Source organism: Pseudorasbora parva, chromosome 6 (assembly GCF_024679245.1).
Source record: "Pseudorasbora parva isolate DD20220531a chromosome 6, ASM2467924v1, whole genome shotgun sequence".
Taxonomy (NCBI): domain Eukaryota; kingdom Metazoa; phylum Chordata; class Actinopteri; order Cypriniformes; family Gobionidae; genus Pseudorasbora; species Pseudorasbora parva.
Window position 1 is genome coordinate 40822078 of NC_090177.1, and position 22357 is coordinate 40844434.

A 22357-nucleotide genomic window follows, 5' to 3' on the forward strand; every position below is an offset into this window, starting at 1 on the left:
TCGTCTCAAATGTTCAGAGTTTTAATCCGCTCATATAGTTTTCTTCATTATAATGTTCATCAATGATTGTATATTAAGGGCATGGAAACGTTGCATTTTGTGTGCTTTTGTGTGTGTGCAATTTAGTTTTGTGATTTTACCGGAAAGAATAGCCTCTCTTCGCAACAGCATTACGCGATAGATTGACACACTCTCGTCTGTGTGTGTGTGTGTGTGTGTGTGTGTGTGTGTGTGTGTGTGTGTGTGTGTGTGTGTGTGTGTGTGTGTGTGTGTGTGTGTTTGTGTGTGTGTGTGTGTGAAGACTGCGGGAGCATGTGCGCGAGCCAAAAGAGAATGTAAATCCCGCCTACTTTGATTTGATTGGCCATTTGAGCCCCGTTAAACCATATTCATTTCGACTGTCTGAACATGTCAATCATGCGGTGTCAACCGATTGTACTGCATGAGAGAGGGCCGAGCTAACTCTCTCAAACACACACACACACACAAAGTGAGGCATAAAGCGCGGCACACGCAACGACTCCGCCAAAAATAGTTTTCAGAGCAACGCGCGGGACGCACTAACATTAAATTTTGATGTCACGTAGGGGGCCACAAAATATCATCCTGCGGGCCGCAAGTGGCCCGCGGGCCGGGAGTTTGAGACCCCTGCCTTAAAGGGTCATGAAACCCCAAAACACTTTTTTTGAGATGTAAACAGATATGTATAGGCTGCACATCATTGAAAACACTAAGGGTACTCATTAATGGTATTCATATGTGAAAATAGTTATTTTTGCATTTTTCAGAGCGATTTCTGACTTCCGGTTTGAAAAGCTTAGTCGGAGCAACGTCACAAATGCTGACGTCGGCACGGCCTTTTCGGCCCAAGTATGGGCTGCTGGGCACATGCTGACGTCGACCGTTCCGAGCGATTCTCGATATATATTCATGACATAAAGCTCATTCAATCCAATCCCTGCGCTGTAGTATGCATACAAGATAATTTAGTTAATATGCATGAGACAGTCACTTCTGTCAGGCTCGTCTTCCCTCATTATTGTAGAGATATGGTGGGGAAGTTTTGGAAGCAGCATGCGGAAAAGTCACGGAGGAAAGCTAGGCGTTGTGCTGATACGAAGTAACGTAAAGGGCGCCGAGCGAGCTGTAACCGGCGCCGTCTGTGGAAGCCTTTGCTACAAAGGCTCGGTAAAGTAAAATTCACCTGAGGAATCGCACACCGAACCTGCAAGCATTACCTAATTTTTGTCAGCAGTGCAAAATAACCAATCTGTAGGCTAATGAACAAAAGCCACGTCCTCTCCGTTTTATTTGTGGTCACAGCCATGCACTAAACCGCATGTGTTCGGGCTCTTAGTGAAACAGTGTGCTGCATATTTGGACAAATATAGATTTAGCTGCCGAGTGACCGCGCGGATCGTCACGGCAACCCAGCGCGCGTCACTCTGTGCTTCAGATGCGCGGTCGAGACTATGAAGCCTCAAACCCCTTCGCTTTTACCCCGATCTAGAATTACACATCTCTATCACATCGCATGTTGGGTGGTTCACGTTCTCTTATCACGTCGGTGCGTTGTTCATCTTGCCAAACAGCGTGCATATTTGGACAATTTTTTAATCACGTTTGCAAAATATTTCATGCAGAATAACATTTATTTTCATTTCTCACTGAATTATGCTGGTTTGAAGAGCTGAATGATTTGCGATCTCTGCTGCACGCCACTCATAGCTCTCTCATTCGCTGTACTCATCCCTCATTTAATCTCTCTGTGGTAAACAATGCCAACGTGAACCAAGAACATGTCTCAGAACTGCTGTCTGCTGCTGTTGGTATCGCTAATCTTAATGCACCTACTGACACTCCCCTATTTATGCAAACCATTCCCTCTTTCCACACAATACCATCCCACCTTTTCACAGTCGACCACTCCCCTTTTAACAAGCTTTTTCAAATCGAAGGTGTGAAAAAACACCGCTGCAGCAGGGGGGTTTCATGACCCCTTAAAGGGTTAGTTCACCCAAACATGTAAATTCAGTTACTCAACCTCATGTCCATCCCAACCCGTAAGAGCTTAGAGAAGAAAAATATCTTCATCTTCAAGATCTTACGGGTTTGTATCGACATGAGGGTGAGTAATTAATAACAGGATTTACATGTTCGGGTGAACTAACCCTTTAAGGACCGTGTAATGCCGTTTTCTGTACAGTATCCTATATAAATGCTTGCGCGCTTGCCTTTCAATCATGCAATGCGTCAGAATAACATGTTTCTTTGTTTTATCATATACGATTAATGTTGGGAAACTTAAACTTGCAGATATAGTACCCTGTTTGAGATTGATTGTATATGAATGCGTCACAGAAATCCTGTGCTCTATGCACTGCCATTGATAGAGAATAAAGCGAAAGTTGTTTTACACTCTGTGATAAAGGCCTATTACATACCTCATTTAAATATTTTGCGGTAAACGTAAATCCGATCAGTTATCCAGATGGCAACCACTTGATGTGAACAAATGTAAACGTGCCGTCCTGATTGACATGATCACATTAATGCCAAGTGTAAACGCAGAGTAAGTTACCTCTACAGTAGATTATTTCTGATAACAAGCAAAAATAATTAAGTAAATTTCATACAGTAACACAGTCTCTCGTATGCAGTCAGACTGGATATTTATGATGCTTTCAAGGCTTTGTGGTGAGTCACACACAGTTTTGCGCCGGTGTCATATTCTCTCCGATCGATCATTATTAATCAAATCAATATTTATATCATGTTATCCAAGAATAGTACGTCAAAAAATGTAGTACGCCATACTATCCACTAGCCAGACTGATAAACAAACACAGACCGGAAGTTAACTACTGCGGAGGTGATCTTTGCAGCCCAACACGGACTCAGAAAACACTAGTTCATTAATAAACAACAAAAATTAATGTCTCCTTGCTATTTTTACATTTCTAAACATTAGGCTACTTTTGCCCGTGCTTTGCGACAAGCTTTTGTCTGTAAAAGTCTTTGAGTCTGTAAAAAAAGTCAATAAACTGTACAAATAAAACCAACGTTTTTTTGAGGTAATGTAATCTTGTTAAAACCCGAAAAATAATTTGGTATCGGAAAAAGTATCGTTCAGGAACCGGTATCAAAGTCAAGGTTTCGATATCAAACATTTTTGAACGATACCCAGCCCTAGCAAGCTGAGACAACGGTACGATATCATGATTTTTGCACATTTCGGTATATGCTGCTGCTCCGAAGTTCACCCCTAGGTGGCAGTGCGCTACCCAAACTGACGTGAAGCCGGCAAATGTGACAACATAGACGAACAAAATGGATAAAGCAGTTGAATCTCACTCCCGATGCCCAAAACGAATTAATAAAGAGAGGAGTAGAAGTGAAATTTGTAATTACTGATGAAGAACCATCAAACCTAGCCAAGCATCTGTCACGATCCTGACTTTAAGACTTCTTAAGAGATCGACAGGTTAGTGAATCATTCAGACCATCTCATTTAGACATTTTTTTTCTTTTAACACTGATCAACGCACATACATAAAATAAGAATATCACCAAATCTCCAGCGTTCGTTTCAACCAATGACATTTAGATCTCATAACATCGGCCCGCATAATATTACACTATTTAGACATAATCGACTTTGTTTATGTGAAAACTCACTAAAGAAGGACATTTTTACATAATTTTGTGTATTTGACTGTTTAAGGAAACTTAATTAGTTTTGTAATGTGCGAGCTCTGAGTTACGTAACAGGCTTGTGTGTGTCGTGGTATTCGAGCTCCTATCCCATGTAACAGTTATTACGAAACGCTATAAAATCGCTTGCATGTTCACATTTTATTCCTGTTATCCGTCCCGAGACGAACGTGAAAAAGTCGAATCGGAGCATGCGGATTGCTTTAGTGTAGGTGCGATGTCTTTTGAAGCCAGAAGTAATTTGCTAATTTTGAGAGATTTTTGCTGAATTTATTTCTCACAAGAAAGTTTCAAATGACTGATTTGACGTGATAATCTTTGTTGATTAATTTACTAATAAACATTTGTGGTAATTTCCCACTTTACAAACTTGCATAATTGTACTCATTCTCGCGCAATATTCCCACGCCAATATCAGACTGTAATATCTGTTCTTCGGTATTAGATTGTGGTACCGTACCGAAGCCAAAATTGTGTTATCGAGCCATCCCTAGCCGCAACTTTGCGTCACCATTTTGCATTAGTCCCTAAAAAAGTAACTAATTTGTTAGTTACTTTTTATGGAAAGCAATGTATGTTACTTTTTCTTCTCTGGGCTGGGCTGGGCTGGGCTGGGCATCCTTGTTTGTTTGTTTTGTAATAACAAAAACTAAAAGTTATCTTTTTAACAAATGTAAAGGCCCTTTTAAATGATCCTTCGATGATCCAGCGCACTCAACTCAGATATTTTGTTTTAATTTTAAAAGTAATGCGCTACTTGAAAAAAGTAATCTGATTATGTAACTCAAGTTACTTTATAATGCATTCGGTCTCACAACACTACCAAAACAGGGGGCCTGTATAACATCTCTCTTCACATCTCTGGTCTGTCTTTCAGCACGGGTCTCTGAGCAGCAAACGGGCCAAAGTCTTCTGAGCGCCTGCTTGAGCCACGTCTAGGAGCCGATGGACTCCGTGATTCCTGAGCTACAGTTAAAGGAACAGGCCATAGCTAAAGGAACTACACATGCAGACTCTGGGTGTTTATTGCAGCTCTAAGGCGAAAGGAACACTGTGTTATTTTGTACATACAAATGTATATGACATATTTATGCTGTCATGGTCATCTTTGTATTATTTAATAGCTTTTTAGTGAAGTTGGAGAGCCATTGGAATAACGTGACTGTGATTTTATTGATTACTGTTTGCGAGTGAGAGAATGACTGGATGGATGGATTGATTGATACACATGTACAGCTTTACAACATCGCACGAACACCTAACCCTCAATAATAACCGGAGTATTATTATAAGCTATCCTCCCCAGATTTGTTTTCCAAACCCTCATCGGAGAAATACTGTGTAGCTCCAACGTAGTGGCCTTTTAACCATTATGTGCCAAATATTATAAAACCATAGAACATTTCCTGTTGTATATGGAATGTGCAAATAATTGTAGTTACACTGTAAGCATGTGACAAAAAAGTGCCATTTTTTTAAATATTATATATGTATATATAGGTTCCTAAAAAGTAGCCTTGTGCACCTCTGGCCTAAAAAACTGTGTTAATAGGTTAATAATTATTCACGTAATCATAAAGCGTAAGGTCTCATTTAGGAAAGATCAGCCATGTGACTAGTTGTTTGGTGAGTTAATAGCACAGTGAATGAGATGCCTCAGGGAGGAGCTTATTTCCTACTAAAGTAAAAATATTCAAAATGGATGCTAACAAAACGGGGTGTGGCGCCACATTTCTGGGCGTGGCATTTAATTGGAAGGCTGAGGTGCCAATCACGTGAGTGGAGGCGGAGCTTTTGTACAATGTAATATTTTGGCTATCGGCAAATGGGCATTTTTCTTTTCCCAATTTGATGTTACTGTGACTTTTTGGTTTCTTTTTCCCACGACTCCTTTATGACGACCGAAAAAAACTTTGAAAGTGAAATCTTCTTTCAAGGTTCACTTTCTTGCCAAATGTCTTCAGGACAATATCTGTGGTTATATATGTAGTCCAGTAGCCGTGAGTAGTGTATATTTAGCTGTTGGTTTGACCGAGACAAAGTCAGATTAGCTGAATATGATAGCAGTTTAAACGTTCTTGCATGTCTTTAAGCGATACAAATCTCACGTAGTTTCACAGGAAATCATAAATAATCTGGCGTAATGTGCAACTTTGTCCAAATGTTGTTTCGCTCTGTGCAGCATAAAGTCGAAGTCTTATGTTCGTAGTGAATATATGTGCAGAGTCTGTACTGGGGTCTGTTTGTAAATAGAATAAAGAAGGAATTTGTGGGAAAAGGTTTGTGCTTTTGAATTGTACTAAATGCAATGCTTGTCTTTTTTTAATGCTTGAGCAACTAACATAAAATCAATGCCAAGGCAATGCAATACAATATATACAAGCAACCAAAAAACGTGTGCAGTGTTTACAAAAATAATTGTTAGAATTAACACGGTATATTTGATGTCAAATTTTGAAAATAATTACATTCTTCTTTTAACTAGATAAGTTAACTAGATAACTAGATAAATCTTTTTTAACTTAATTTAGCTAGTTGCTTATTAGCATGCATATCACTAGGATATTGGCTGTTTATTAGTACTTATAAAGCTCATATTAATGCCTTATTCTGCATGACCTTATTCTACATCCCTTAATCCGACCCAATACCTAAACTTACATGCTACAAAAACTACCTCACTAACTATTAATAAGCAGTAAATTAGGAGTTTATTGAGGCAAAAGTCATAGTTAATAGTGAATATGTGTTCCCCTTACTAAAGTGTTACTGAAATTTTCTTTAAAAAATAAAAAACTAATAAAACAGTCTTCCAGAAATCCAAGTCATCAATAAATATACACCATATTGCCAACAGAATTGGGACACTCCTCCAAATCATTGAATTCAGGTGTTCATTCACTTCCACTGCCACAGGTGTATAAATCAAGCTCTAGGCATGCAGACGCTTCTACACACATTAGTGAAAGAATGGGTCGCTCTCAGGAGCTCAGTGAACTCAAGCGGGGTACCGTGATAGGTTGGCCATCTGTGCAATAAGTCCATTTGTGAACTTTCCTCACGACTAAATATTCTACGCTCAACTGTTAGTGGGATTATAACAAAGTGGAAGCAATTGGGAACAAGAGCAGCTCAGCCATGAAGTGATAGGCCACATAAAATCACAGAGCGGGGTCAGCGCATGCTGAGGGTCACAGCGTACAGAAGCCGCCAACTTTCTGCAGAGTCAATAACTACAGACCTCCAAACTTAATGTGGCGCTCAGATGAGCTCAAGATCAGTGTGTAGAGAGCTTCATGGAATGGGTTTCCATGGCTGAGCAGCTTAGCGGCAGCCACTGGACTAGAGCAGTGAGACGTGTTCTCTGAGTGACCAATCAAGCTTCTCTGTCTGGCAATCCAATGGATGAATTTGGGTTTGACGGTTGCCAGGAGAACAGGACTTGCCGGACTGCATTGTGCCAAATGTGAAGTTTGGTGGAGGGGGGATTATGGTGTGGGGTTTTCCAGCGGTTGGGTTCGACCCCTTCTAGATGCGCTTGAATGAATGAATGAATGAATGAGGCATTTATATAGTGCTTTAATATCTACTACTGTATACCCAATGCACTTTACACTCATGACGTCTCTCCTCAACCACCACCAGTGTGCAGATGCTTCTAGATGAATGATCAAAAATCCCCATAAACACACTCCTAAACCTTGTGGAAAGCATTCCCAGAAGAGATGAAGCTGTTAGAGCTGCAACGGGTGGACTGACTCTGTATTAAACCCTACGGGTTAAGAATGGGATATCATTGAAGTTCATGTGCATGTAAAGGCTGGCGTCCCAAAGATTTTGACTATATATAGTGTGTCTACACTAATACGGTATATGCTTCTGGTGCTTTCCGAGAGTTAGTTTTGTCTTTGTGTTGATAGAATGCTGGTCCACATTTGCAGCATAAATAATTTATGGCAAGCCGCTATGACTTTCAATCATTTCCAGGATATGAATTTGTAATATAAAGAATTCAGTTTTCACTAGTTAAATGGCTAGTTCTTGATATCAGGAATTGGATTCCTAGTAACAATGGCTTTTTATAGCTTATTATATTTTCACAATAGTAAAAATGTGAATTCTTCTCATCAACAATGACGTCATCACTCACAGAAATATGAATTCTTGATATGAAGAATTACATTTCCACCAGTAAAAACACTCATTCTTGATATCTGTAATTGTGTTTTCATTACTTAAATGTTACCATCGGTGGCCATTCAAATTCAATAGTTTTTAACAAAAATTTGATTGAAAATCAAATTTCACATTTGAGAAATAAAGTCTTACTAGTAAAAATCATGTTTGATATCAGATTACAGTGCAAATGTCTATTCTTGATATCAACAATTGAATTGCTTCTGGTAAAATTTTTCATTTTTGATATCAATAAGTAATTAAATTGTCATAGTGCCAATGTTAATTTCTGATATCATGAATGGAAGAAATGGAAGAAAGTAAGAAAGTCATTTTAGATATATGAAATGACTCCTAATTACTGATATCAGAAATAACAAATGTTGAAATACATTTACAGATATCAAGAATTAACATTTTAACTAGTGACTGAATTCTTGATATCAGGAATCAATAGTTTCACTAGTAAAAAAGTAATTATTGATATATAAAAAAGATTTTTACTAGTGAGAATTGTATTTCAACAAGTAAGAAATCAATTCTTGATATCAACAAATAAATTTGAATGGCAGCCTATATTGACATTAAACTAGCGAAAACACAATTACAGATATAAATTGTATAGGCTACTATCAAGTGAATGATTCAGTCAACACGGCTTGCCATACTTAACGTTTAACTGCTTTTTTGTTTTGCTTTTTCTTAGATATTTTATAGATATTTGTCCCCATCTCTCGGGAATTACCACGCGAATAAACATAGCCTACTCCCACCAAAGATCAGAAGTACTCGGGTTGTGTGTGTGTGTGTGTGTGTGTGTGAGATTCACCAGCAGGTGTCAGTGTTGGGCAGGAGATTGAGACAAACCCGGAGGAGGTCAATTTCATCTGATTCACATTCACAACCCTTTTGTTTCTAGCATCTGCTAATATGTACGTCTGAAATAACCGCCTTGAATCTGAATAAACACGACGCTCGGTAAGAAGTTTTTATGCTCACCAAGACAGCATTTATAGTATTTTTTTTTGTTGTTAAAAGCAGTTATACAGTGAAATATTATACTTTCAAATACACTTTTCCTGTCATCAATCAGGTCTTCAGTGTCACATGATCCTTCAGAAATCATAATAATATGATGATTTGATGCTCAAGAAATATTTATGATTATTATTATCAATGTAAAAAATGCCGTGCTGCTTCATATTTGAGTGGAAACCGTAGTCTATTCCATTGTTTCATAATTCTTTGAAAACTAAACATTTGTTTAAAATAGAAAAATTTGTAACATTATAAATGTAATTTAGGCCTACATCCTTGCAAACGTGCGTGTTCTTGTTAACATAACAGCTAGCCCATAGAAAATTACGACCAAAATTACGATCATTTTAATTTAGAGGACAACAAAACCATTTTGATTCTTTATTTGTAGTTCTTTATTTGAATGTTCATGTAAGCTGTATATCACTGTTATATAATCATATTCATTTTAATATACATTATTAATAAAAATGAATAATTCTCAGTATTTGTAGTGATGAAAAGTCGTGAAAGTAATTTGATGTAGGCTATACTGTAAATTAAAGCAAAGTGTTTTCACAGTGTCCTTGTACCAAGATCATGTTGTTATGATTATTTGAACAGATATATTTAACAATGACCCAAAGTTGATCATCTGAATCCTACAGAAATCCCAATGAATGTATATATATATATATATATATATATATATATATATATATATATATATATATATATATATATATATATATATATATATATATATATATATATATATATAGTAGCAATGCAATGCAATGAAAATGAAAGAAACATTTTTTGGTTCCTCAAGAACCCATAATCTATAATCTAAAGAACCCTTTTCCACTTTGAAGAACCTTTTGTGTGGAAAATGTTAAAGGCTCTTCATGGAAACATCGATGATTAGGATTTTCAGTCCTAATGTCCTGGACTAGATGAAACTGCCCTCGAGAAACACCCTTGATCACAGGTTATATGAAACCTCTGAGCTTTTTCAGTTGTGACGCAGTTTTTGTTTTCACACAGAGCACCGAAAATAGTTCGAAAGGGAATTTTGTCCTATACACATACTCAGAGAGAGCTAATAACAATAACTCCAATATGCCAGCATATCATTTCCAAATGTGTCCATATTTATATATTTATGATGCACACTTTACAAATGTGATTGATAATATTCAATATTAGTGGTTGGCTCCACATTAGGCTAACGCTTTATTTTAAAGTGACGTAGTTACACGACACGTGTAGGCCAAACCCTACCTGTAACTGTATAGTGCACAGGTCATTAATATTCATCAGCACTTATTTGAGGAAGTAAAATGTAACTATGTCACCTTACATTTTAAGTAGACACTTAATTTTCAACTATATCCAAATAAATAAAATGACAAAACTACAGTTAATGAACTATATCAACTGTATTACTGATCCGCCCGCTATATGATTATTGAGCTGAGCTGATAACATCAGCGTTTTCTCCAGAACGACTGCACAGCCCAATCTAATTCTGTGGCCTTATTTTCCTGTTAACACTGTGAAGAACTTGTAAAAGCGCTGTATAAATAAAGGTGACTTGACTTAAAGTGTAGCTTTAGTTGGTAATGCCAGAGAAAGCGTCTAATGACTAAATAGCAGAGATAAAAGTTATACAATTATGCCATGTAGGCGTCAAATCTGATCAAATAGCATCCATTATGAAATATTATGTTAAGTGTAAATAATAATCTGGAGGTGTGGGAGGAACTATAGTTTAATTAATTAATCTGTGTGTATGTGTGTGTGTGTGTGTAAGTAAGATAGTGTAGGCCTATGTGTTTGGATGTGTGTGTGTGTGTGTTTGTATGTGAGAGAGATTGTGTGTGTGTGTGTGTGTGTGTGTGTGTGTGTGTGTGTGTGTGTGTGAGAGAGAGAGATTGTGTGAGTGTTTGTGAGGATGTGTCGTGTGTGTTTGAGTGTGTGTGTGTCTGAGAGAGATTGTGTGAGTGAGTGTGGATGTGGTGTGTGTGTATGTGTGTGAGAGAGATTGTGTGAGTGTGTGTGAAATTGTGTGTGTGCGTGTGAGAGAGAGAGTGTGTGTGTGTGCATGTGTGAGAGAGTGTGAGTGTATGTGTGAGTGTGTGTGTGTGTGTGTGTATGCATGTGAGAGAGATTGTGTGTGTGTGTGAGAGAGAGTGTGAGTGTATGTGTGTGTGAGTATGTGTGTGCGTGTGAGTGTATGTGTGAGTATGTGTGTGTATAAGTCTGTGTGTGCGTGTGAGAGTGTGAGTGTATTTGTGTGTGAGTGTGTGTGTGTGTGTGTGTGTGTGTGTGAGAGAGAGAGAGAGAGTGTGAGTGTGAGTGTATGTGTGTGCGTATGATAGAGTGTGAGTGTACTGTGAGTATGTGTGTGTATAAGTCTGTGTGTGCGTGTGAGAGTGTGAGTGTATTTGTGTGTGAATGTGTGTGTGTGTGTGATGGGGCAGGGGCAGTGTAATGTGATAGAAAATACGGTTTGTACGGTATAAAAACCATTACGCCTATGGAATGTCCCCACATGTCACAAACACAAACATGTGTGAGTGTGTTTGTGTGTGTGAGAGAGAGTGTGAGTGTATGTGTGTGTGAGTGAATGTTTGTGCGTGTGAGAGTGTGAGTGAATGTGTGTGTGTGTGTGCGCGCACGTGTGTGAAAGAGTGTGTGAGTGTACGTGCGAGTATGTGTGTGTGTAAGTCTGTGAGTGCGTGTGAGAGTGTGAGTGTATGTGTGTGTTTGTGTGTGTGTGTGTGTGTGTGTGTGTGTGTGTGCACGTGGAGAGAGGGATGTAATCAGTCGTTCAGCCACCCAGCTCTCGGGCCGGTGACAAATCGAAAGTGTCTCGCTCTAGTTTATTGCCCTGATCAGGTCAAACGAAAAATATTGGAGGTCTGGGCGAAGAGACAGTTCCGTCTGCCGCAGATAAATGGACTGATCATTTCTTATTGAGAAACAATTCCTAAAAGGTAGTTTACAGCATGACTGAGGGAAGCAGGCGGCGCGCGGCGCGGTGCTCCTACCCTGACCCTTCCCTCCGCCGCTGGAATTAAATGGATAGAGAGAGGGCGAGTTTCTGATGGCACAACTCCACCGCAGAGACACTCCATTTATTATGAAGCAGGGGCTTCTGATGAAGTGTAGGCAGAGGGTTCTTCTTCTTTATTTATTTATTTTCTCTCTCTCTTCCTCTCTCAGGTGAAGTACAAGGCTGGCCTTCAGGCTTCTACACTCCAAATGGATAGAGGGAGGCAATTGAATTTTACACTCCTCTGGTTATGATTAATGCCCGTCTGTGATGGCTGTGGAGGCGTGGAGCTGCCACAAGGTGGAGCTGGTAATCTACAGGCCTCTCTAGTAAACGCTAGCGATGTTGCTGCTTCTCAATTCACATATGCTGCATCCGAAATTGCATACTTCCCTACTAGTCAAAAAACAGTATGTTACTAAAGAAGGATGCGTGAATTAACTGTACTTATAAAAGAGTTGGCAAAAAGTACCAGGATGACTTAATACTAAGTGTGCATACGATGGACACTTACTATCCCATGAGGCAATAAGCCATGTGACACCATAAGTGTTTTTTGCTAGTTTCGTCTTGACTGGTACGCAGGTACACAACGCGCAAACACACACATGCCAAATTACACACATGCCTTATAACACACATATGCCAAATATTAAAAAAACAAAGGTTTCCTCTCTGGAGAAGCATTCAGTCTTTCCTCTGTGTAAATAGCGAATCCGCCATAGTGCGAGCGCAACTGGCTTTTAAAGGGAATGGGAGATGAGACTCTGATTCAGGGTTGCCAGTTTTTTTTTTTTTTTTTTACCTCAAAACCCTCCCAACTCAAAACTAGCCCAATCACATATTGGGTGGGTTCCCTGGTAAAAAAAAAAAAATGCGTTTCGGGGGGTAAAATACATGTTTTTTTTGGCAGGGTTCCCTGCTAAAATTTGTATTTACGGGCTAAATATCACATAAATGGGGTCATTTCAACCGGCGGACATGAAAAACAGCCTGGTTATGAAAACACACCCATGCCGCATTAAGAGACTAGGCACAACCATTTAGGACCATGAGCCTGGCGTGCCAACTGTTTTTTCCGTATTTAAAGGGGGGGTGAAACACTCAGTTTCAGTCAGTGTCATGTCAATCTTGAGTACCTATAGAGTAGCATTGCATCCTGCATATCTCCGAAAAGTCTTTATTTTTTTTATAATTATATAAGAAAGATGCGCTGTTCCGAGTCTTTCCGAAAAAAGCCGAGCGGGTGGGGTAAAAAAACTTTATTCAAAATAAAAATATGGCTTTTAATCAGATACAGCCATACATCTATGATCCGGAATCAGACCCAGAGGCTGCAGTTGAACAGGAGCAGCAGCAAAAACGACTAGAGCAGGACGTCTCTATGTGGTACAAGTTATACACTAACTATATAATATGCTTAGCGGCTTGTGTTATTTACATATTTATACTCGAATTATATCGTCGTATTTTTGTCTTTGAAGGTGTACATGTGAGAAGTGCAGTTGTGCACGTGTGTGTGTGTGTTTACGCGTGGTTTGTGTAGACAATTGTAACGTTAGTAAGCGGACTGGTTTTGCACGGCAGGCTAAGTTAGTGTTTACATAGAAAGACACGGAGTAGTAGCGCATTTGAATGAAGAAGCGCGCTTATTTAGTTCAACATATTTCTCCACTCTTTGTGTATTGTTGTTTGGAGTGCTTTTACAATACACAAACATAAAGTTACACATATAGTGGCCAGCTAAACAAATGTACACGCACTACACATCGCATGCTCCATTGATCAATTAACTATACGTGATCATGTTTGGGCTACTTGATGAGCATAGGCAAAAACACAGACATTTGAAGCAGTCTCACTCACCGCCTGCGGTTCTAACGTTGGGACCTTTATCGTTGGGACTGCTCCATCCTTCAGCATTAGGCGATCGGAAAATCCGGCGTCGAGCTGGGCCTTGTTTATGAAACAGTCGGCACCGAATTGCAGCGAACAGATATAAACATTCGCGCAACTCAGTTGCTGATCCGGAAAAGCAAATTACATCCAATGTTGCCTTAACGCGGGGTTTTTGGGGAATCTGTGCAGGACTGTCTTGGTCTGGCAACCAAAAACGCACTTTTTGGTGACATTGTAATTGTGCACATCACCTGTGCAGCGCATCCTACGAGCCAGCGCTTTGATGGGCGTAGCCTGTTACTTTCGCACTCTCCCTCTCTCTCTCTCTCTCTCTCTCTCTCTCTCTCTCTCTCTCTCTCTCTCTCACGCGCTTCCGGTAGAATTGTCCGTACGGCCCATACAAGGAAATTCCGCCCCCATTAACGTCAAAGGGGACGCATGATCTCAAAAAACTTGCCGAAACTTATGACTAACCGGAAGTAGTATTTTTGACAAAGAAATACTCCCATCAAACGTCCACCTTAACTTTTGAAACTTTGTCCATGTTTAGTATGGGATTCCAAGTCTTTAACAGTGTAAAAAGATCAGTATGCATGAAACAGCATTTCACCCCCCCTTTAAACCAGCAAAAGTGGATTCAGACACGCCCTAAGTGCACCTGCACCATTTGCTTTAGAGCATTTGCTCAGATTGTTAAAATAGGGCCCAGTGCTGGAAGAAGCCATCAGAAGATGGTTTAGGGCTGTCAAAGTTAACGTGTTAATAACGCGTTAACGCAAATTAATTTTAACGGCACTAAATTTATTAACGCGCGTTAACGCAGCGCACATATTCTGTTTGATCCATAGCACGTAGTTGGAGAAATCGGGATTAGCCTTAGACGTAAAGGATGCAGCAGCAAACATTAATAGGGAAAGAAAATGGTTATCATTAATATTCTAAACCAAAAGTGCAGTTATTGCCTATAAGCTACCATATTTTCTGTTTAACCATATTAGACACCAGGTCAGAAGAAAAGTCAGTTTACATTGAGCACATTCTCTGCAGTCCGAGCGCAATGCGCGAATACACTGAAGCTCACTCTCGCTCATGTCTGAGGTAAATCATTGACACCTCACCACTTACAGTACATGTGTTATATTGAACTAAATGCATTACAATCGGCTAAAACGAATGCACAGGTTACTCTTCTGAATCGCGATTAAAAATTGTATTCGTTTGACAGCCCTATGGTCCACTGTGGTCATGAAGATGGACATGTTCTGCAACAATACTTTAAACAGCATAAAATGGTGCTCAATTGGTACTAAAGAGGCCCAAAGTGATGCTTTGCATTACACTTGGTGATGTAAGGCTTGCGCTTTACACTTTACACTTTACACTACCAAACTTTACACTTGGCACAATGCAGTCAGGCAAGTATCGTTCTCCTGGCCAATCCCGACCCCTGAAAAAAACCCCGGGTGGCGGCCGCTTTACTCCACTGCATCCCACACTTTGCATTGCTCTTGGTGATGTAAGGATGTAAGCTGCTCGGCCATGGAGACCCATTCCATTAAGCTCTCCAAACACTGATCTTGAGCTCATCTGAAGGCCACATGAAGTTTGGAGGTCTGTAAATATTGACTCTGCAGAAAGTTGGCGACTTCTGTACACTGACCCTCAGCATGTGCTGACCCCGCTCTGTGCATTTCTGTAAAAAAAAATATTTAGAAAAAAAGTTACCTGGTTGCCTTAAAATTTTGAGTTCACTGAAATTGAAATTTTGAGTTAATACAATGAACATTTTTTGAGATTCGACAACCTTTATTAAAATATTATTATAAGATTTTGTAAGCATATCGAGGAATTGTGTGTGTTTTATTTCTGATGACGCAGTGAATCATGCAAAATTGTGCTATTTTCATGATTCATCACATTGTTTATGTGGTTCAGATACAAAAATATTTTGAGTTTCTATTTATTAAACAAATTTCCTTCATTGTATCAACTCAAATTTTTAATTTCAATAAACTCACAATTTTAAGGCAACCAGGTTACTTACTTTTTTAAGTTAAACCAACAAAAAACAACCAATTTTTTTACAGTCTGAGAGTATTTTATTTTCTATAATTAGAAAATGCACTGTTTGAAAAAAATATGTAGGTTTACAGACTTTTCCTTTGAAGTCATCATCACAATAGTTCTCGGACACCCGCAAGAAAAAAGTTCTGCTCAGACGATGTGTCGAGAACAAGCTGCGAGAACTCCCAAACCAGGGCTGCGAGAAAAAAATGAGGTAATTTTGTTATTGAAGCCCTGGTTTGGGAGTTCGCCTGAGCGGAACTTTTTCCTTGCGGGTGTACGAGGTGATTGGTCATACATTTAAAGTAGGCGGGGTTAATGCGGAGAAACGCAGATGATCGGCACCTGTTTTTCTCGTAAAGTATGGAGTGTCCTGGCCAGAACGAACTTTGTTCTTGTTCTTTCCACCTCGAGAAAATGAACGCATTTCTTTGTTCTTGGAGAGTATGCACCAAGCTTTACAGATCCTAGACATGTGGTTATGGGCAGCTTGTCTCTCTAATAGCAGAAGCAGCAGCAGGTGGCAGTGGTTTAAATGACACGCTATTATCAAGTCCATCTCAAGTTCAGAACAGCGATGTCCATGGGGTCCGTGGACAAGCCTCCCCTTACCCCACCTCGGCACTGGGCCTGGTTTTGTGTGTTTTCGCTGCATTCACGCTGTAAACCAAAGCTGCCTCTCAGTCTTTCAGCCACTCAGGGGGGCTTAACTGCAGTCGCTCCAGCTGACGGTGACGTCACGTGCATTCCCTCTATTCCCCACGGACAAAATCAAAATTCACTTTGAGAAATGGTTCCTTGAAGCACCCACGGTGGTTCCTGGCCATTCTTATAAAAGGGGATCTCCTGAGTGTTTCCTCAGAGAACCGCCTCTTCTGAAAGGGTGTGTAGAGGATCTACAGACGGTTCCCTGGTGTGGCAAAGTAAAGAACCCCAAAAGTTTCCACCTGGTCTGGTTTACTGGTTTCAGAGGGATATTTCAGCAATAAGTCGTTTTAAAATGAGCTCTATTTTGTTCTGCAGTCTGTGTTAATAGAAAATCCAGCAGTGTGTTTTTGCTCTGTGCTCCGCATGTAGCCTGGTGAGTGGGCAGTAAATGTCACTTTATCACTTAACCCATTATATAAGGGTTGAGAGGTCTAATAAAACCCACGCACGGCGCTGTTATTGGACTACATAATGGGTGTTTATGGCTCCAGTGCAGGTGTTTAGAGATCACTAGTAAAGGAGAAGGTATGAAATTCTTCTCATGATGAACATTAATGGAGGTTTATTCATTTGGCAAATGCATTTTGTAAAAATTAGTAAACGGATCTGGTTAAATTTTGTGCCGTTCACAAAATGTCAAGATTGATCTTCGGCACTTTGACTCGGGGAATGTATGACATGCATCAAGTGTGATTAGATCTGTTTATGTGCAGTTTCACCCAGAATGCCTCAGCAATATGTAAAGAAGTTTATGGGGGTTCTTTGGTAATGAAAGGATCAATATGTATTACTGTGCTCAAGACAGGAGACAGGGGCTGCTTTAATTGAGCATTAATAATGCAGGAACAGATCAAGTTGAGTGCGAGTGAGAGTGTGTATCCGTTGTGATTCAAGCTATGAAATATCCAGGAAACACACTTTCATACAAAGTCATTTTTTGATTAAAATGAATGCTTCTTCAGACGAGACAATATGCTTCAAAACAGAATGTGAGCTATAGTCTAACCCTATCCCTATGGATATGTTAAATAATAATAAATGTTATTTATCTAATTAATTATACTATTTAACGGGGCTATAGATATTAAAAATCCTTGTTATTAGCTGTTAAGTGAACTGCAGCCAGCAACTTATTGTTCATGCTTATATTTTTGGGAGTGTGCATAAGTGTCACATCCTTTGGTGAACGTCCCGGGTCCTTCACATGAAAATCAGTCTAGAGCCTTTCATTGACAACCTAGGGGCATTCAGGGAAGGTGTCTTTTTTAGGTTTTCTTACACACTATACACACTGGAAATGTAATTAATTCAGTAAAATTCTTACAATGTTTGTGCTTGAAGTGGGGACAAAATAAAATCAGTGTTGCAATATAAACAACGTATGAAAATCTTATCACACTTTTGGTGCACGCTGGTGAAAAGCTCAGAATTTGCAATATACAATTAATTAATAGCCTTATTCTGTTACGGCTACTCAAGTTAGCAATTGCATTAACAAATAAAATCTTATTTTAAAGTGTTACTGAAATATGTATAAATGTGTAATTTTCCCAAATATCAACTGCTGATTTAAATGTGTTTTCTGCAGGCAAGTTTATGAGCAGATAGATGGGAGATTTCTCTCTCTGTTGACTATACATGATCTGAGTTTGCTCTCTGTAACGTCCAAATTAGTCAGCAGGAGGAGAACGGCCTCTAATGTGTGGTGGTGTGGGTCAGTTTAAGGGTAAAGTTAGGGTCAGGTGTGGTGGTGTGGGTCAGTTTAAGGGTAAAGTTAGGGTCAGGTGTGGTGGTGTGGGTCAGTTTAAGGGTAAAGTTAGGGGCAGGTGTGGTGGTGTGGGTCAGTTTAAGGGTAAAGTTAGAGACAGGTGTGGTGGTGTGGGTCAGTTTAAGGGTAAAGTTAGGGACAAGTGTGGTGGTGTGGGTCAGTTTAAGGGTAGAGTTAGGGACAGGTGTGGTGGTGTGGGTCAGTTTAAGGGTAAAGTTAGGGACAGGTGTGGTGGTGTGGGTCAGCTTAAGGGTAAAGTTGGGGTCAGGTGTGGTGGTGTGGGTCAGTTTAAGGGTAAAGTTAGGGACAGGTGTGGTGGTGTGGGTCAGTTTAAGGGTAAAGTTAGGGACAGGTGTGGTGGTGTGGGTCAGTTTAAGGGTAAAGTTAGGGTCAGGTGTGGTGGTGTGGGTCAGTTTAAGGGTAAAGTTAGGGACAGGTGTGGTGGTGTGGGTCAGTTTAAGGGTAAAGTTAGGGTCAGGTGTGGTGGTGTGGGTCAGTTTAAGGGTAAAGTTAGGGACAGGTGTGGTGGTGTGGGTCAGCTTAAGGGTAAAGTTAGGGTCAGGTGTGGTGGTGTGGGTCAGTTTAAGGGTAAAGTTAGGGACAGGTGTGGTGGTGTGGGTCAGTTTAAGGGTAAAGTTAGGGTCAGGTGTGGTGGTGTGGGTCAGTTTAAGGGTAAAGTTAGGGACAGGTGTGGTGGTGTGGGTCAGTTTAAGGGTAAAGTTAGGGTCAGGTGTGGTGGTGTGGGTCAGTTTATGGGTAAAGTTAGGGACAGGTGTGGTGGTGTGGGTCAGTTTAAGGGTTACATTAGAGACAGGTGTGGTGGTGTGGGTCAGTTTAAGGGTAAAGTTAGGGTCAGGTGTGGTGGTGTGGGTCAGTTTAAGGGTAAAGTTAGGGACAGGTGTGGTGGTGTGGGTCAGTTTAAGGGTAGAGTTAGGGACAGGTGTGGAGGTGTGGGTCAGTTTAAGGGTAAAGTTAGTGACAGGTGTGGTGGTGTGGGTAAGTCTAAGGGTAAAGTTAGGGACAGGTGTGGTGGTATGGGTAAGTTTAAGCGTAAAGTTAGGGACAGGTGTGGTGGTATAGGTAAGTTTAAGGGTAAAGTTAGGGACAAGTGTGGTGGTGTGTGTAAGTTTAAGGGTAAAGTTAGGGACAGGTGTGGTGGTGTGGGTCAGTTTAAGGGTAAAGTTAGGGTCAGGTGTGGTGGTGTGGGTCAGTTTAAGGGTAAAGTTAGGGGCAGGTGTGGTGGTGTGGGTCAGTTTAAGGGTAAAGTTAGGGACAGGTGTGGTGGTGTGGGTCAGTTTAAGGGTAAAGTTAGGGACAGGTGTGGTGGTGTGGGTCAGTTTATGGGTAAAGTTAGGGACAGGTGTGGTGGTGTGGGTCAGTTTAAGGGTAAAGTTAGGGACAGGTGTGGTGGTGTGGGTCAGTTTAAGGGTAAAGTTAGGGTCAGGTGTGGTGGTGTGGGTCAGTTTAAGGGTAAAGTTAGGGACAGGTGTGGTGGTGTGGGTCAGTTTAAGGGTAAAGTTAGGGACAGGTGTGGTGGTGTGGGTCAGTTTAAGGGTAAAGTTAGGGTCAGGTGTGGTGGTGTGGGTCAGTTTAAGGGTAAAGTTAGGGACAGGTGTGGTGGTGTGGGTCAGTTTAAGGGTAAAGTTAGGGACAGGTGTGGAGGTGTGGGTCAGTTTAAGGGTAAAGTTAGTGACAGGTGTGGTGGTGTGGGTAAGTCTAAGGGTAAAGTTAGGGACAGGTGTGGTGGTGTGGGTAAGTTTAAGCGTAAAGTTAGGGACAGGTTTGGTGGTATAGGTAAGTTTAAGGGTAAAGGTAGGGACAAGTGTGGTGGTGTGTGTAAGTTTAAGGGTAAAGTTAGGGACAGGTGTGGTGGTATGGGTAAGTTTAAGGGTAAAGTTAGTGACAGGTGTGGTGGTGTGTGTAAGTTTAAGGGTAAAGTTAGGGACAGGTGTGGTGGTGTGGGTCAGTTTAAGGGTAAAGTTAGGGACAGGTGTGGTGGTGGTGGTGTGTGTAAGTTTAAGGTTAAAGTTAGGGACAGGTGTGGTGGTGGTGTGTGTAAGTTTAAGGGTAAAGTTAGGGACAGGTGTGGTGGTGGTGTGTGTAAGTTTAAGGGTAAAGTTAGGGACAGGTGTGGTGGTGGTGTGTGTAAGTTTAAGGGTAGAGTTAGGGACAGGTGTGGTGTGGGTCAGTTTAAGGGTAAAGTTAGGGACAGGTGTGGTGGTGTGTGTAAGTTTAAGGGTAAAGTTAGGGACAGGTGTGGTGGTGTGGGTCAGTTTAAGGGTAAAGTTAGGGACAGGTGTGGTGGTGTGTGTAAGTTTAAGGGTAAAGTTAGTGACAGGTGTGGTGGTGTGGGTCAGTTTAAGGGTAAAGTTACGGACAGGTGTGGTGGTGTGTGTAAGTTTAAGGGTAAAGTTAGAGACAGGTGTGGTGGTGTGGGTCAGTTTTAGGGTAAAGTTAGAGACAGGTGTGGTGGTGTGGGTCAGTTTAAGGGTATAGTTAGGGTCAGGTGTGGTGGTGTGGGTCATTTTAAGGGTAAAGTTAGGGAAAGGTGTGGTGGTGTGTGTAAGTTTAAGGGTAAAGTTAGTGACAGGTGTGGTGGTGTGGGTCAGATTAAGGGTAAAGTTACGGACAGGTGTGGTGGTGTGGGTCAGTTTAAGGGTAAAGTTAGAGACAGGTGTGGTGGTGTGTGTAAGTTTAAGGGTAAAGTTAGGGACAGGTGTAGTGGTGTGGGTAAGTTTAAGGGTAAAGTTAGGGTCAGGTGTGGTGGTGTGGGTCAGTTTAAGGGTAAAGTTAGGGTCAGGTGTGGTGGTGTGGGTCAGTTTAAGGGTAAATTTAGGGACAGGTGTGGTGGTGTGGGTCAGTTTAAGGGTAAAGTTAGGGACAGGTGTGGTGGTGTGGGTCAGTTTAAGGGTAGAGTTAGGGACAGGTGTGGTGGTGTGGGTCAGTTTAAGGGTAGAGTTAGGGACAGGTGTGGTGGTGTGGGTCAGTTTAAGGGTAAATTTAGGGACAGGTGTGGTGGTGTGGGTCAGTTTAAGGGTAAAGTTAGGGACAGGTGTGGTGGTGGTGTGTGTAAGTTTAAGGGTAAAGTTAGGGACAGGTGTGGTGGTGTGGGTCAGTTTAAGGGTAAAGTTAGGGACAGGTGTGGAGGTGTGGGTCAGTTTAAGGGTAAAGTTAAGGACAGGTGTGGTGGTGTGTGTAAGTTTAAGGGTAAAGTTAGGGACAGGTGTGGTGGTGGTGTGTGTAAGTTTAAGGGTAAAGTTAGGGACAGCTGTGGTGGTTTGGGTCAGTTTAAGGGTAAAGTTAGGGACAGGTGTGGAGGTGTGGGTCAGTTTAAGGGTAAAGTTAGGGACAGGTGTGGTGGTGTGGGTCAGTTTAAGGGTAAAGTTAGGGACAGGTGTGGTGGTGTGTGTAAGTTTAAGGGTAAAGTTAGGGACAGGTGTGGTGGTGTGGGTAAGTTTAAGGGTAGAGTTAGGGACAGGTGTGGTGGTGTGGGTAAGTTTAAGGGTAAAGTTAGGGACAGGTGTGGTGGTGTGCGTCAGTTTAAGGGTAAAGTTAGGGACAGGTGTGGTGGTATGGGTAAGTTTAAGGGTAAAGTTAGGGTCAGGTGTGGAGGTGTGGGTCAGTTTAAGGGTAGAGTTAGGGACAGGTGTGGTGGTGTGGGCCAGTTTAAGGGTAGAGTTAGGGTCAGGTGTGGAGGTGTGGGTCAGTTTAAGGGTAAAGTTAGGGACAGGTGTGGTGGTGTGGGTCAGTTTAAGGGTAGAGTTAGGGTCAGGTGTGGTGGTGTGGGTCAGTTTAAGGGTAAAGTTAGGGTCAGGTGTGGTGGTGTGGGTCAGTTTAAGGGTAAAGTTAGGGTCAGGTGTGGTGGTGTGGGTCAGTTTAAGGGTAGAGTTAGGGTCAGGTGTGGAGGTGTGGGTCAGTTTAAGGGTAAAGTTAGGGACAGGTGTGGTGGT

At 41.0% G+C, this 22357-nt stretch overlaps 1 protein-coding gene across 1 annotated transcript in view; it reads left to right on the forward strand.

Annotated features, from left to right (window-relative positions):
* dhx35 (DEAH-box helicase 35) overlaps window positions 1-6495 on the forward strand; it is a 36607-nt gene extending 30112 nt beyond the window's left edge. Inside the window, exon 21 of the mRNA XM_067446951.1 lies at window positions 4592-6495. Within this exon, the coding sequence (XP_067303052.1) occupies window positions 4592-4630 (39 nt within the window). The 3' untranslated portion in view covers window positions 4631-6495. The remainder of the gene's footprint in view (window positions 1-4591) is intronic.
* The last annotated feature ends 15862 nt before the right edge of the window (window positions 6496-22357 follow it).